Source organism: Brachycentrus maculatus, unplaced genomic scaffold (assembly GCF_059751285.1).
Source record: "Brachycentrus maculatus isolate JH-2025_06_01 unplaced genomic scaffold, ASM5975128v1 h1tg000241l, whole genome shotgun sequence".
NCBI lineage: Eukaryota > Metazoa > Arthropoda > Insecta > Trichoptera > Brachycentridae > Brachycentrus > Brachycentrus maculatus.
In genome coordinates this window covers 237319-255589 of record NW_028280992.1, presented here as the reverse complement: position 1 = coordinate 255589, position 18271 = coordinate 237319, and the positions used below count along the sequence as shown (strand labels likewise).

The following is an 18271-nucleotide window of genomic DNA, read 5'->3' as shown; positions in this document are numbered from 1 at the left end:
TCTATATTTCATATGGCAGTAAAATACTGCAACAATGTAATTTCCTCCCTTTTCCTTCTGTTGCGGTCAGTAAATCTGCGATACATATTTGATAGGGGAACACAGGCGCAGGAAGAAAAGTGGATGCATATTTTAATATTGTTAATATCATTATGAAATAATGATAAAAGGTACCGCCAACAAAGGCTGTTTTTCTGTAAGCGAATTGTGGAAATGAAAATGTATGTCACTATTGATTTTTATGGAAAGAGAATTTATAAGAACTCCGTTATCTGATATTCCTGTCGAATGATCGCGGGACCATAGAGATTCTACTGTATAACGAATTTCCGCTATATTTACTAAATAAAAACACTATGCATTAATGAACACTCAAGGATATATGAAAGCTATTTTATTTATTATTACAAAGTTATCATGTGGAGGTCTGCTTTATTAACTTTTACAATACATTTTTGCTAGTATCCAATTTGAGATAAATAGTATCGAACTTGAATACAAAAAGAAGATATTTTTACAATACAAGTTCATTTGATATTCATTATGTAATCACATAATGCATTTTAACTCTACAACCAATTTTTTCCATATTTCATTTTTACAGTTAAATTCAGTTATCTTATTATATTGATTGAATTTAAAATCGAATCAATGAAAATAAATTTCACTGATTCGATTTTAAATTCAATCAATATAATAAGATAACTGAATTTAACTGTAAAAATGAAAAATAAATATTTTGTGATGTTTAATTGCATTACATATTACTAAAACTTCAAATATGTGGAGAAACAACAGACGGATTTGACATATCAACAAATTAATTTTGTGTGATGCAAATAGGTGTGCGTGTTTTTATAAATATATTTCTCTATCAAAAAACATGTATGGCTTTAAAAAATTAATCATGCTTTGAGTTATGTTATTACAGTATGTTTATGAATTCAGCCATTTTTTTATACGTTTTGGAGAGTTAATTTATTAATATGAATTTTAATTTACCAATAAGAAATTTTATAAGGAACTTGAGTATGTATGGCTTTATGTAATAAGTAGTTTTAAATGATCTGGATAATTTTTCCAAATAATTTTTAAACCTCATTGTAAGAGAAATTACATACTAACAAAAATTGTCTAGGATTCAATAATAAATAGGTATGTACATATATAATTTATCTGAAGAAAATTGTCATAGCTGGTCTTTCATCAACCATCATTATTGAATTATAAGTAGCAAATATAAAGTACCCGGGACCTCCGTTCTGGAGGTCCCGGGTTCGATTCCCAGGGGAGGTCAAATAAATATAAGTGATTTTTTCACAATAATATTTATTCGATTTTACCCTGGACTGGTACTTGAAGCGGAGGGCTGATCACCTTTCCTTCATGTGTAAAACGATCAAGATAACACTGCGTTCATATGAAGCAGTGCCCTATGCACCATTGGGGTGCGGGTAAGGGTTTTATATATATATATATATAAATATAAAGTAAATGACTTTTTTCTATTGTAAGTAAACAAGTTTTTCTTGTTTCATCGGTTTAAGATGGGATACATTTGTAAATTAGCTATAAAAGAAAACACCTATGATTTTATATTACAGGATTATATATTATATTTAATAAAACATGATTTGTTTGTTGCACCTCTTATTAAATGTACATAAAATTACAACATTTACAAAATGTTTGGATAAATGATATTGTGGGGCGTTATTTCAGAACACAGAACGACAGTAGTGTGAAATGTACGCGTCCCTAAGTGTAGAGGTGCCGTAATAATATTCCGACTCCACCTTTACCGGTTCTTAAAAGTAAACATTTAAAAAGAACATAAACCTTTAGACGAACAAATAATATATTATTTTATAAAAGACTAGACAAAACTGGGAGTTGAATTGTCAACTGTTTGGTTACACTTCCTACTATTCCTAAAATATCAACAAGCGGTCGTAAAAATGTTCAATTTATCGTAACAATGCGCACTGTTTGTTCCTATAGTAAAGAGTCAAAAATATCGGTTATATAAAAATGGAATTTCATCAGTTATCAAGCGACGTTTCTCTGAATATTGTACACTAGTCTTTGTTCCGAGACACGCGGGAAGTTGGGTTGCGCCCGCACGTGCGCATGGTCTAGCGCGGACAAGACTCCATTACCGGGAATGTGGGTTTTGGTCAACGTGAACGCGTCTCGCTGGGAATGGGCCGGTTGACAGACTCGCTAGTCGCCTCGCTAATTGAGCGTGGCCGTATATCAGGAGGCCTTGGCGGCCATGCTGTTGTCGTTGGTCATGTTGTGTGCCTGCTCGCCCGTGCGCATGTGCGGTCGGTCCGTGGCCAGCTTCAGCAGGTTGCCGAACTCCACCTCCAGCATCTGCCGAGCCTGGAAGGAGGGGAACAAATCGTTATTTTGTGTAAGTCTTTCCTAAATCCAGGACTTGTAAGGTAAAATCAAATCTATAAATCATACCTGTGTGTTTTGTGTAGGGATCTGCAAGGCAAGGGCCATGCTATTGACATCAAATCCATCATCCAGAGCGATCAGAGCTCCGTGGACTCCTGACTCCAGCAGATTATTGGAATACTCCTGCAATAGAGTTACATGTTTAATGCATATCAAGAATCAGTAATAGGTGTAAACATTTTCAATTTTAAATAAGCCCAAAAATTCTGCTTTATTTCCTAATTGCATGGCTGTGTTATTATTCCACATGATATAACATCAGTAATGTTCACAGTATTACTTGTTCACAGTATTTCATTAAAATATTTATTGAATCAGTATTTTTTAATCATAAAAATGAATGAAGAAACTATTGGTAAAATATAAAGAAAAGTATTTTGTGTGTTCGAATAAATGAAATTCAATATTAAATATGCAGACATGTTCGAAATTCAATACTGAAAAAGGAAAATTCTTTTTGATTTAATCACAAACATTCATATTCAGTTAGAGAAAAGTCACAGTATAAACATTAGAAGTTAAAAAAAAAAAGAGTTATTTTGGCGATGAAATGAAATGATCCTGTGAAGTACAGTCCTAGTCCTATTTTCTGTCACAAGGAACAATGACAGAAGACCAAACATTTTATAAGAGAAGTAATAACAAGGAAAAAAAGGGTGAGTATGAGTACGGGCGTCGTACCTTCAGTCCAATTTGTGCTATCCATCTAATGAGACGTTCATTTGTCCAAACCATAACGTCTTGCACCACATTTTCACTAGCTCTCCGCCTGTCTTCTAATGCTGATCTGGAGTAGTTTAATCTCTTAAGACACGATATACCAAACTGTAGACTCGTTCTGCAATAAATATTATTATCAAAAGATGAATATTGCATAAAAACAGATTGTTAGACTTGTCTTCAAGAACTTACGTATAGTATGTAATTCAACTCACCTATGAAAACTATCCACCATTTTAAGTTGTGTTCTCAAATCTCTCTTTGTGAGATGATCTAACATTCGCGCATCTACTAAACATTCCATGAAGGTAGTTCGGTATTGCGGCATTCCTAGAGAAAAGAAAAATACATAAAGGCGCATATTCCAAGAATTACATACATATATTGATATAAATCGGGCACTTGGAATTTGGTTGCCTCCATAGTAAAGTGACGTTTCTAATTAAAGCAATTTGCCTGGTCAATATTTCGTAACGGTCCATGCAATCATTTGATTTTACTTTCTATAACCCTCTAATTAAAGCTGAATGAATCAAATGTGATGACTAAAGAAAATTGAAGAAATTAGGAGCAGAACCAGAATACCAGATATCATCCTATAGCTAGACTCGAGTGGCAATGGGCAGGACATGTTGCAAAACAAGACCCCGCATTGAAAACTGTCCCACCACATTCCCAGATCTGATACAGAAGCGTCTAGGCTTCCTGACAGACCTGTCCTTGCAAAGCAATTTTTGTTTTGAACTAAGTTGCGAAATTTATTGAAAATGTGAAACAAAATTGTATCCCGATTTTACTGTGAATTTACATTTCAAAGCTTACAATATCCCAGTCACTGCCAATCAAAATAAATACAAGTTTGTAAATCCACCACCAAATTTTCTAGAAGTACCCCGGTGTAGGCAGTGAAAGAGATTAGTACATATTTAGTATTTAACTAAATACTAACAACACCCCACAAGATGGACCCCTAAAATTTTATGATGAAGACCTTGAGAGAATAAAACAGGCGTTGGAAGACCTCAAAAAAGATGGTCAAAACGGCCTACAAGCAGCAACCGACTGAAAAAAATGTAAGGATACGGAAGAGACCTGTATCCGTCAGTGGAAGGATATCGTGTGATAGTTACCAAGCGAGCGCAGCCAGGTGTTGCCGACCCACTCGTGGTTCATGTCCCCGAAGGCGAGCGTGGTGCGCGCGGTGGGGGGCGCGGAGGGGGAGGTGAGGGAGACCATCTCCTGGATGGCGAGGCGCAGCTTGAGGCGGTGCAGCGGGTTGGAGATGCCGATCTCGCGCTGGATCTCCTGGTCGCTGAGCGCGGACATGATGGCGCCCGACTTGACGTTGGCGCGGCAGGCGGCCACGTACCAGGCCGGCATGCCCACCCACAGCTCCAGCCAGGCCACGATGGTGGGCCCGTTCCACAGCGCAAACGGCGTGCCCGCCTTCATGGCCTCGCCCAGCAGCTCGTGACGGTAATCTCGCTCCCTACTGTGAAAATTGCCATTAGCGTTGTCTCCGCACAAACTATACTTAACTCCATACTTCTAATGAATGCATTCTGCACATCAGAAGAAACGCTAAAGGATTTCTTTATATCTTATTTTATCTCACGCAAAATTTAAGCAGGATTTTTTGGCAGGTTTTTTTTTTTTTTTGATGAATCCATTCACAGCTGCAGAAGTATTACAAGATTTCTTAATAAATTTACTTCGTATTTAATTTCAATTCCTCTTACAGAAGATACTCAATTGTAATAAAAATGCACTGTAATATCTACCTTACCTATTTTCCGAGAAAAATTAAGGTTGAAACGTTTATTGTAAAGCAGAAATTTCTCAACAATACCCATCTTTCGTATAAATTTCTCAACAAGCCACAAGGAGTGGTAACAATAGCTTAAGTTTGATTGCAAAAGGTGGATTATTTGTAAATATATGCAAGGTGTTGAGTCCGATTGATTATGAGGTAAGAATAGGCGATTGATGACATCCGCAATCACAATAAGCGAATTCCGCCGTTAATTGTTTAGAAAAATGACGTACCCTTTCTTCTGGCGCCCGTAGTCGGCCGACTTGGCCTGCGAGTTGGTCTGCCGGGACAGTGTCGAGGGCGGGGGGCCCGTCATCTCGTCATCCACCAGCCCGTACCCGCTCAGCTGCGACAGTCCGCTCATGGCCGAGACGGAGCCCAGCTCCCCACCCAGGGAGTCCTTCACGCCTTTCGCCTGAGCAAATCATACAGCCGAGGTTATTAACTGCCGCTTTCTTTCTATGTTCACTAATAGTTTGCTAAAAACAACCGAGCTGCTAACTTCCAGTACTCCCTGTGGGTGAACTCCAAAATGTGAAACTGCAATATGAAATTCCTGCTTCTTTTAAGTTGTATCCGTACCCAGTGGTACCCATAGAGCGCCCATCACAATGATGCAATTTTATTGTAAATATAGATGAGAATATGTGAGTCTGGCTATTTACAGGGCTTCGATGGTTCGATGTCACAGGTTCGATTCCCGCCAATTACAAGATAAATTTGAGAAAGATTTATTTTCAATTGGTCTGCTTGTATGTGATGTATTTTTCACATTTACCTTCCCTATACTTACTATTCTACCTACAAAAACAAGCCTCTAAAATAGAAGCTTTGAGGGTTATTCCTAAACTATTCCTTTAAATAAATAAAAAGATGGTGGATAGGGTACTATATCAGATGTCTACAACATGATTATTAATAATATGACGGCAAGGTGATCGGTTCAAATATACCCCACTCTCCTACCAAGGAGAGTGGAATATATTTGATAGAATACAAATGACATAAGCGAAAGAGCTTAAAGTGAAGGATATGCTGCTATATGGGAAAGATAGTTAGGGAAAGGAGAGTAGCAGTAATACATAGTTAGAGAACTTGAAGTTGGATACCCATACTCATAATAGCTTAGGTTGCTTGAACACTGCTAATGTATACAAATCTGTTGAGGAAAACATTCTCAATATGGTTGTCAATAATGGGTAAAATGGTCAATGTCAAATAAGATTTTAAATTTATTACTTTCTGACAGTTATTTTTCTTTTTTTAATGTGTATTTTCTTTTTCTTCCATTTGATATATGTTACACAGTATAATATAGGATCACGTATAATATATACAGTATAATGTAGGATCACATAATATAGGATGACAAATTAAAATATCCACACATTCATTATTCCATCCCAATAACTTCATCTTTATTGCAATTAAAATATAACTTTAATTTTGTAACTATAAATTTTATGGTGATTTTAAGTATAAAATGGAAAATCACCAAACTATTGTTTCAAATATAAATTATATAACTTCATGAAATGTTGATAACAACTCCCTGTGGCACTAAATTTAATATTTGCGTACGATTTGAACACACTCAAAATATTAGTAATAAATACCTTTTCTTTTTTGCTGAAAAACCTCCCGAGTGAGCTCTTGATGCCTCTCTTCTTGTGGTGGTGCGCGGCGGCCGCCTGGCTCCCCATTCCGCCCATGCCGCTCAGCCCGCCCATGCCGCCCATGCCCCCCATTCCGGGGGAGCCCGACAGCCCCAGAGACTCCTGGCTCGAGCTGTCACCACAAACAGACAACAAGGGTCATTCTAGCGCGCTAAGGGGTGCGTACCACACACTGCACAATGCGCGGGGCAACTTACAACATTGCCAACCTCTATGAAGCAAAAATCAGAATTCAGAGGCAAAAAAAAATAAAGCATTGATCGGCAGATACGGGAAAACACTTTGGAGACTAGGATTTAAGATACTTAGATATCGTTTTCATTTGCAAATTTCGCTTGTCAACAAGCATCATTGTTGTAAGTTGTCATTATAATTTGTCGCTGCTATAAGGACGTCCTAAATCTCGATATAGTATTGAAACATTTTTTTAAAATTTACATATGATGATAAATTACACAGTGATGTCACTACATTCCATTGTTTTCCTCTGATTTCAAATAATAATAATTTTAATCCAGCTTAACTAAGCAAATATATAAAGTTTTATCCTTCATGTATTTTTACTATCTTACTGATTTAATAAGATCTTCCTAATCTTACAAATTGTCTTTAATTTCTTCTGACCGTAATCCACATGGTGATCTTATTTAGTGGTGCGTAGGGCACTGAATCGTATCAACACAATGTTAACTTGATCTTTTAACTATTTAAGTCTAAGTCAAGATTGAATACAAATAATCCAAAATGATTAATATTATTATATTATTGCCCCCTATGAAAAATGAATACTAAAAATTTATGCTCTTGTTGTGTGCCCTCTACATAAACATACATGACCAAAAGCTTGACTTGAAAGCAGGTTACGATGTAAGATCAGCATTTTGGCTATGGTGAATCTACATATATAAAAAGAGCTTTTAACGACAAGTCCATTACAAATCTTATGATTATCGAATATAATATGAAGAAATTCCATGATTTTACATTTATGGAGTATTATACTCCATACATACATTACTTAAATGAAATGGAAATTATCACGGTGAGCATGTTTAATTAGCACCAATTTATTCTTTTTTAAGCTGATTTACGTTACTTTAAAAATAATACTAAATAACTACGCAATCATCACTATAGCACCATAAAGTCTAGCAAGTACTCAACATTATACATGTAGTAGAATAATTTACTAATGAAGGATCGATACAGTAAAAAAATCATGAATGTAAATCACTCATTTTATGATGCAAAGAAAAGTTTTATTGTAGAATATAATAGTTGACAAAATTATATATAATTGATATAACAAATTGATGCACACGGCGTTGGATGATAGAACAAGTTATCGCTGTAGTAGTTGAGACTATCCGTAGTGCTGCACACAAATTCGGGTTTAAAGCTCAAGTCGGTAGATTGGCTACTTAGTGAACTGAAGCTGCTGTAGTACGGAGTGGAATAGTGATGATTTGCTAGTCTTGTGATAGAAGGGTATGGAGAGGAAATGCACCTGTGAATCGGAAAACCGGATATCGTTCCTGAGGCACCTGTTCTCCTGGTAGCGTATAATTTAAAAAATCAAAATAAACACTTGGAAAATAAAATAGAGATATTGATAGTATTTAAATAAATCCATCCTGAGTAATTTGGTAATGTTTGTATTTTTTAATGACGCATAGTCACATGCATATAACGAAATTTTACAGGAAGGCAATCAAACATTCAAAAGCGAGTTCTCTCAATCATTTAGTGGTATTTTCTTTTGAATATTAAATTCATAATGTATAAATAGCTATTTATTTAGGTTAAAATTATTTTGGACAGCAAAATCAGTAGGATAAAAGACACAATGCATGAAATTGACTTGTACGTGTTATAGGATACTTATGCATTTAACTACCGATTTTTATGATATATTTTTTCAACAATCAAACACCGTATGTTGAAGCGGAATGGATCGAAACATGTGTTACAATAGATTTTATGAAATAGTGGTATTAACTAAGTAAAACTTAAATTAAAAATGGAAAGAATTTACCACAAAGTGACTGCTGAATAAATGATTGAAAATTGATAAATTCCGTGGGTTTTTTTTTTCAAATTATTTAAAATAAACAGACATATTTGGTTGATGCATTAATTTAGCTGATTATTGGATTATCCAAGTAATATTTTAGATAGAAAAGAATTAAGATTGGTAAATGTAATTGAATGATAAGCATGTTAATGATTGGTTACCTCCGTAACTGCTCTTGCTCATATTGAAGAGCTTGTGCCACCCTTTCGAGTCGAAGTGATCTTTGTGTAAGGGGTGACGCAGCCCCGCCGGCTCCGACTGTTTCTTCCGATCCACTAAGTTGTAGCTGAAAGTATCACAATCATACGTTAAAAATTGAGTCTATAATTGCGGGAAGAGGAATTGGTAATCTACTCACTGCGATAGACATTCAATGTGTGGCATCAAATTTAAGGTTTAGTATACATAGGTAAAAATTATGTTGATTCTACATATTTTTTTCAGTTTGATGTTTATTTAAAAATCATCCTGGACTGGTACTTGATGCTGATAGCTGATTATCTTGCCTTTGTGATAAATGATTAAATTAAAACTGCATTAGATTGATGGAAAGTACCATTGGATGCGGATGAAAGCTGCAAGAAAGCTTCACCGTTTTGAAAAATCAACCTTTATACGCAATTTTAAAAAATATCAACAAAAAAATCCGGCAATAAAAATAACAGTTAACTTTTGTTTTTGTTCATAACTGTTTTTTTTTTAAATTCATCTTTTATACAGAAGGGAAAGAATTATAATAATTTCTATGAACAAAGAACAAGTTTTGCATTAGAAAAGGATTAAAATTAAATTAAAATATTACTTACAATTAAAGCAATTTTACGAGTATATTAAAAAAAAAATGCCACATTGTTTTTTTAACTAAATGTTTTAAAAAATTCTCTGTTTGCATGTATTACCAATATTTTTATTCATATGTAGACGTAAGGGTTTTTAGATTATTCGAGTTGCTTTGTTTGTATTATCAGGGGTAGGTTAATTACGGGTAATTTATTCTTAAGTTCCCGTTATTCATGCAGAAATTAAAAAAAGCGAATGCATACCATACACCTACAGTCAAATCATTATTTATGTTTCAATTTAAATTTCTGAAAAGCACGTAAAGAAATGAGGGGAAGAAGCAAAACTGGAACTGTTTAACGGAGCTTGATAGAATTTGACTCTTCAACTCCTTAACTGTCTGTCTACTAAGCGGGTCCAAGAAACCCGTTCCCAAGTTAATGTAGGTTTATTTTAAACCCGTAATATAATAATAAAATATGAAAATTAATGGAAATAATAATATATAATGTACACTAGGGTTATGTTTAAAAGTTTAAAAGTTAAAAAAAAAGTAACATACTTTACATAGGAGTCAGAACAGTAGTTATCAATGATTTTGTTTGTGGTAGACCAAGGGTTAGTATAATTGATAAGTATATTTTGGAAAAATTATGAATGTACCCGCATCGAATCTATATAAGTTGTTAGAGGGCCTTATTCCTACTCTCTGCTCTATTATGAATTTATTCATGATGAATAGAGCGGTAGTGGTCCTCAATCGGCAGACATTATTATGGATGAATAGCTATCCCAACTCAGTCAGCTAGTCGCTGTTTTCTAATTCTTGGTGAAGAAACATCTAAGAGGATCCAAATACTCTTTGAAAGGGTTCAAATATCTTTAGAGCTCTATTTTAAAGTTCTAATTTTGCTTCTAATATCCTCACATGTTTTGTACAAATTGCTAACTAACTTCAGTTTATTCGAAGCGTTTTGCTGAAAACATAAATATATTCTTATAAATATAAACTAGATTCACAATCCACTATGAATAAACGAGCACTGAAAATATTATTTCAGGTATTACAATATGTTGGAGGGATTCAATGTTATAATTTACAGGTTGATATCTTTATGGGCAAATAAAACAGTTCAAAGCTCAGCCATAAAGCAGCTTGCAAAGACATTTCCAAAGCCATGTCACAAGCAAATGCAAGATTCCTCTACCCATCACAATCAGTTCGGAGTGTACAAGTGTTAGATCTATAGGCCCTACTGAGGTCATGATTGTTCTATAATTTACATACAGAATAGTAACTAGAGTTCCGTCAGGCAAGATATGGTGAAAAGAACAACTCTGCTAGGTCATAAATACAGTAATTTTTTAAAAAGTATACTTTTTTTGTTAATTTTTTGTATTTGTCACTATCCCACAGCATACTAAGAATTGCCATGGAAAATAGCAGTCACTGTAGCGATTTTCTCTCAGCATACTAAGAATTGCCATGGAAAATAGCAGTCACTGTAGCGATTTTCTCTCAGGCATAATAAATTTGTGAAGTTTTCGATCACTTCCTGTGTTGGAAAACTAACTAATAAAAATTGCGAAGAAATCTCACTAATAGATTTCAGGACTTGATTGGCAGACACATGGTAGTTCCTTGGTTTCCAAACTTAAACTTAAAATAAAAAAATATGTTTTTTTGAATATTTATCTCCTTTGTTAGAATTTTTTTTTTATTTGTTAAAATTATATCTGATAACCATTTTTTTTAAATTCCTTTTATTACTCTACTTTACTGTATTTTATCTGCTTTTTCTATAAGGCCGCAGCACCATTTTCCTTCATCTCGAAAGTAGCCGCAACTCTAATAGAGTTAGGAAACCCCCGATCTAGATAATAAATAAGGAACGAGATTGAACGAAGGTGTTTACACTAGTCACTAGCAATTGAGAATGATCAACCCCTAAAAAATGGAGGAAAATTACTTCTGTTTGCTTCTATGTACCTAGCTTGACGCTTTGTCTCATCTGATACCTATTTCGAAGGAACTCTAATAAAACCATTAACGTTAAAATGTACAGTTTTGCTAATCACAAATATTCTTTATATTTTTTGTTATTATACATAATAGCATTATTAATAAAAAATATAACACCATATCAGTAGGGCCTATTACAATTTAAATGCATTAAATATTGTTTTAGTATTTTAGGGCAAGACTTACAGACTATTTACAGATTACTTTAGTATCACCTAATACTTTAGTTTCAATTAACAATCGGAATTCAAAAAAGTATTCACAAAATTAAAATGTATATTTGAAGTATTAATTTTTAATTTTACAAGATTGTTTAAGCGTTTATTTATATCACATAAGTAAGTAATGAAGATGTTTAATTGTCAGTTACATTTATAACAAGACAAGTCGACTAATGATTTGAAAAGTAATTCATTAGTCGAATACTAATTTTATTGATAGATTTACTTTAAGCAATAGATTAAAATTATCCCATCGCTAAACATTAAACTTAAAGCAAATGAGTAAACAAAGTTACATATTATTTCTAAAGAATTATCAGTTTTAAGCAGTCAAAAAGATACTAATTATGTTCAAAAAGTTTCTAGTAGGTAGTAGGGGTATTTACTATGTTAAGGGTAAAAATAAAAGGATGCTATGTTTTGTAAATCATACTAATAATCTAGATATCATGACATGGTAGATAATTCACATCTAGTTGTTGTTGTAAATAACTTTATTGGCAGGCAAAGGAATACTATAGATTGTTCGACTAAGGCACATTGATACATAACTAAACAAATTATACTAATTTGTTTTCAATTGTTGTGTTTTACAATAAATAAGCCTAAGCATATTTAAAATTACAACTAAACATTGAACATAATTTATGTACAAATGGAGATGTTGCGTGAATAACGATTAAAATCGTCACACCTTGACTATTGCATTTTATAACTGCTTATGTATATTGAAGTGAACATTTTAGTGCTTTATATAGATCAGATATATATCACTGTTAGTTAATTCAAACCAAAATTGCTTTGGGGAGTCACACGCAGTATTTTCATGGATTTTTATTTAAGCGTAACCGTTGAAAGATATACTGTAAAAAAGTTATTGATATTTATAGTATGAATTTTTTTGAAAATAATTGTAGGTTTTAGGTTTATGAAATTTGATTCATGATAATATAAACAAATAATTAGAATCTGTTTTTATGTATACATAATTCATATAAAACTGACAATGGGTTTAAGTAGTTTTTTAGCCATCGGTGATGTCGAAACAATAGGTGTTTTATATGAATTTTAATTGTGAAATCGGTTTTCAAGGAAATTGCATAAAAACTCATGAAACTTTGCAAAAAAATTCACAGATGTTAAGTTCTATTTTTTAAAAGAAATTTATCAGCGACTCACTCATATTGCATAGGGACTAATTTTAATTTGTACTACATATACTCTTCGAGTTAACAAAGAACTATATTAAAAAAGAAATATATATTTCCTGGTGGCATCATTAAAAAGTGGTTTGAAAAACGTTAAATATATTCAATTTAATTACCGCATATGAAAATATACATTTTATCGCTGTCCACACAATTTTCTAAAATATTTTATCAAATTTGAAAATAATAACTTTCATAATGAAAGCATTATTGTATTATTATTTGTTATATTCATGCTCTAAGAAACATTCTTCAGTGATTGCATTTTCAACTATCGGTAAGAAAATAAATAGCAAGTTGATTGTTACAAGACATCATTCGGATTATTAAAGGAAGATTACTGTTTGATTAAATTATTACAAAACGTGCATTCCATAAAGTTATTGGTTAAAAATTAAGTGCGGCAAATTATTATCAGTTGTCAAGCAAACATTATATTTGATACACAATAATTTACTAGTTTTTAATGAAACGTAGACTTTGGAAAAAAATCTACTTTTAACCAATCATTATTTTAGAAATTTTACAAATCATATAAATATATTTTCGCTTTTTACAATGCAAATGGGGTAAAAACATAAAATATAATAATTAACCTTTCCAGGAGTATAATAATTGATGTCCGACTTTCTCTAGGGAGTGGGTTTTTTTACATTAAATATGTATTTTTTTAAAATAAAATCTTTGTATTATGAAGATAGGAATTATGTAAGCATAATTTAAATAAAAAATAAAGCTCACAATCTCTAGGTTTTATTTTATGACAAAGTTAAATACAAATATCCACAGATATCATTACTACATATACAAATAACATCATACCAACTGACAGATAGACTTTGACGTTCATTAACGTCGATACTCCTTTGAGGAAAACTCCCGGAAAGGTTAAGTGTTTATTCATCGTAAAATTAACATAGTTTACTAATTAATTGTTAATTTTTTGCTGCTATTTAAGTGTTTTAACACCAAAATATTAAATTTTCATACTAAGTGTTATTCAATTTAATTAAGTGAATACATTTAATGTTATATTAGTATCAGCATTCAAGAAGATAACTGTCATGCAAGACATTTCTCTTTCTCATCCAGTGAATAAAATTTTATTTCTTGTACTTATTAAAAATATTTGTAAAATGTGCTGTTAATGGAAAGTTTGACATTTTTATATATAAATAAACCAAGAACTTGAAAAAAATAATAATTTGGATGAGAAAGGGTTACGATAATGAGGAAGTTCAGAGCTGCATGATTTTTATTTTTTCAAATGAAAACAATGAGTAAAATTAAGTCTTTGTGTAACCTTTCTTAGTTAAGTCTAGAATTTGTTTTGAGGGTGCACTAATCTTCTCACCGAGTAATAACATTCCTTCGTGAAAAAGATTTGAAAAAAAACCATATCGCTCCCTCCTTTCAAGAACGTCATAAATCAGAAATCGACAATTTTCAGTTGTGCATGTTTTCGGAATGCTCGGAAAATGTACTATATCCCAGCAAAAGAGGCATATTTTTAACTTAATATTTACCCGCTACAGGACAGAAAATGTTGTTTTTACATTTTGAAGAAAAGCTATAAATATTTAGTATTTAAATACACAAAATATTTTTCAAATGGAAAAAAACCTTCAGGTTTTACCTAAAAAGATATGTTGCACAATAAAAAGTTCAATAAGTGGCTTGATATTTATTTTTAATACATTGCGTTATATTTTTAAACTTTAAAAACGTTCTCCTAAAAAATCAAGTTTTTTGATTTATGACGTTCTTGAAAGGAGTGAGCAATATGTGATATTTAATAAATTTAATTGCATGATTATACTTTCCTTAAAATAATATTTTTCAACTAACTAACAAGTATATAACTGTCAACCTAAAATGCATAACACAGCAGAAAAAAAATCCCAGATCATCTTTAATTCAGGGTACATTTTTTATAATACTGTTTCACTCAATTATGCACTCACATCATTGTATAATATCAAATCAATTTTTAAAGATATAATATTGCGCAAAGTTGCTGAGAAAAATACTTGGCAAGACAACCGATATTGCACAAAAAATCCTTTAAATGCAAATCTGTTCTGTTTACTGTATTATATCAAATCTTAATTAAAGTTGCAACAAAACGTGACCAATCCTATGTTAAACCAATATGAAATCATTTAATCACACCAAAATGTATCAATTTTACAAGCTAGAATTCCTGATAACTTAAAATCATTTATAGTGGAAATGTAACACATATATTAGTGCTTAAATTTTTACCATGCATAGAGCATTTCAAAAATGTAATTTAAGGCAGCACAGAACTTCCTCATTAGACGGGTAGGGAGATTAATTTGCGAACGAGTGTAAGGCTCCCTTTCCACTAGTGCAAAGGAGTCCTTGCGAGTGTTAAGACACTTAAATAGCTTGTGCGGTCGGTTGGTTTCCGGGTACCTGGCTGCCGGGCAGCGACTCGGAGAGGTTGGAGTGCGAGGGGTGCGGGGGCAGCCCCCCGAGGGCGCCCGCCGCCGAGTGCAGGTGCGCCGGGGACATGGATGCCGGAGCCTGCTCACACACACATACACCTTTATGCTAAACTCCCCTACATTCCCATACAGCCACTCCTCACTAGACTTTACTCAATTGGTCAGTAAGACACTTAGATTGATGATTTAAATAGTGCCATATTTGTACAATACTATCTAAACACACTTCGAACAGGAAAGGTATTTCTATCCATTCGGTTGAGTGATGCTTATGGACGGGAAGGGTATATTAACCTTCTGGGCCGGCTTCATTTCAAAGTTAGAAAAGAAGGAATTTATTTTTATTTAATTATTTTAATTTAAAATAAGAGAAACATTTTTGTTTTTATAATTAGCAAAAATACATGAATTTCATATTATTTCTGTGAGCCTAAATGGCTCATTATTAGAAATAGGTATCAAATTGTGGTAGAGTGGGTTCGAACCGATAAACTTCGACTTGAGAGTCCGTGATACTAACCACGGGACCACATTAAGACACAATTTAATATTTTAATATGAATATTATGTAACCTATCTCTTTGTTAAGGTCATAACTATGTGTACATATTATTAAATCCCGTCACCAGCGGTCCACAGGCGTAAAAAATACCCGTTCGAAATGTGTAACTGCTAAATTACCTTATCTGCCATAAATACTAGACATATTTCAAAAAGTTATATTTAATGTTTGTTTAAAAATCTAATCAATCAATTTGTTTAAAATTGCTATAAATTTTTAGCAATTTAGTTATTTAAGTGATTTAAACAAAGTTATTTTATAAGATATAAAATATAATTTTATATTCCGATATAATATAATTTTTAATATGGTTATGCATCTTTACAAAACTTTTATTTTAATGCTAACATTACAAAACATTATTTAAATCTTAAATGACGGACATTACGCAGACAAAAATAGACAAGAATACAACATAGAAGACACTCGAATCGAACTGAGATAAGTTTAGAACACAATATAAACTTAAATAACTATTTTAATAAATGTTTATTTTACAAATTTATTTCATAACATCATTTGAACATTTTGTGGAATAGATCTGTTCTGCTTACCTATGCTTATACAGTGTTTTATTAAAGTTATTATTTTATCATGAATTAAAAAGCATAAATTGAACACAATCTGTTTTCAATATAAAACAGAAATAAAAAAATCACGATTGCCATTTAATGAGAATTTTTTATTCTATGACTAGTTTTTATCTGCATAATGTAAGTCAAATTACAGTTCATATACGGGTCGCATAACTAAAAACAGATTGAAGTTTAATAAATCATCCCTATTTAATTTTTATAGTGTTTGAATGATGATAATTGTCGACACATTAATAATTTATACAATTTGTGGTATAAATTAATATGAGAGATGTTGCATATGCATAAAAATGTGAAATATCAATATTTCTATTGCTTTCTAACAAATCAAGCTCTTTCACCATATATAGCGCTCATAGATAGCGGCGAATGAATTGAATTTATAATGAATACTTAAGTTTCAATCAATTTATAAATTGTATTTAAAAGTCAATATATCGCTCACTCCTTTCAAGAACGTCATAAATCAAAAATCGTCAATTTTCAGTTGGGCATATTATCGGAATGCCCAGAAAATGTACTATATCCCAGCAAAAGAAGCATATTTTTAACTTAATATTTACCTCCTACAGGGCAGAAAATGTTGGTTTTGCATTTTGAAGAAAAGGTATTGTTTAATTATTTTTTTTAAATCTACTTTTAAATATTTTTCAAATGGAGAAAAAACCTTCAGGTTTTACCTAAAAAGATCTGTTGCATGTTAAAAAGTTCAATAAGTGGCTTGATATTTATTTTTAATACATTGTGTTATATTTTTAAACTTTGAAAACGTTCTCCTGAAAAATCAAGTTTTTTTAATTATGACGTTCTTGAAAGGAGTGAGCGATATGTGAATGGTATGTATTTGTTTATTGATCAAGATAAGACCACCTAGTTCAGTGGACAAAGTACCTGATTGTATATCTGAAATACCCAGATTTGAGTATTGACACGAGGAATCCATTTATTTTCTTAATGAAATTAGAACTGTTTTATTAACTGTGTTCTCAGATTTTAAAAGTAGCCATATCCAAAATGGCTGAATTGAGTATGACTTTTGGTTTAGTTAAGGATTATATAAATGTGGTAATATTGCTAATAATTTAGATGCGGGGTAGTATCTGACATTACGGTTACTTTTTGTGTTTAATGATGTCAGATACTATCCGCAAAGTAATCAAATGAAAAAATTAAAAAATTAAATGAAAAACCAACAGCAAACAAAACCAGATTTCCTATTGTGTTTACCGTATGAACCAATTAGTAAATAGTAGTCGTACAAAATTTTTAAATAAAAACAAAAATATCTAAAAAAGGACATGGGTGGTTTAAAAATGTAACAACAATGTTGTGGCACTATCACATAAATGTGGGGCTTGGTTCCGAACCAACCTATAATTGAAAATGGTCTAAAATGCTATTTGAATAGTCTATTATAGTGAAAAATAACGCAATTATTGGTTCTGATACATCCTAAAATACTTTTTTGAATATTTATTGAAAAAATAAAAATAAAATTACATTTACTGTGATTATTTTGCTAACCCGTTCACCATATTCCGAATCTATTGTAATATTTACTCTACACGGCATAACATTTAAAAAATTATTTAAAACATTTATTTTCTTGTGAACCATTAATTTTTCATTACAATAACATATTTGTATGTAAGTTACAAACC

At 32.2% G+C, this 18271-nt stretch overlaps 1 protein-coding gene across 1 annotated transcript in view; it reads right to left on the bottom strand.

Annotated features, from left to right (window-relative positions):
* Positions 1–1837: 1837 nt before the first annotated feature.
* Positions 1838–18271, bottom strand: part of Liprin-alpha (PTPRF interacting protein alpha) — a gene marked incomplete at its 5' end in the record, with an annotated part of 159083 nt that continues 142649 nt past the window's right edge. The window contains 9 exons of the mRNA XM_088264993.1: positions 1838–2385; positions 2473–2589; positions 3148–3304; positions 3402–3516; positions 4317–4678; positions 5233–5414; positions 6616–6787; positions 8911–9035; positions 15421–15531. Of these exons, the coding sequence (XP_088121119.1) occupies positions 2257–2385; positions 2473–2589; positions 3148–3304; positions 3402–3516; positions 4317–4678; positions 5233–5414; positions 6616–6787; positions 8911–9035; positions 15421–15531 (1470 nt within the window). The remainder of the gene's footprint in view (positions 2386–2472; positions 2590–3147; positions 3305–3401; positions 3517–4316; positions 4679–5232; positions 5415–6615; positions 6788–8910; positions 9036–15420; positions 15532–18271) is intronic.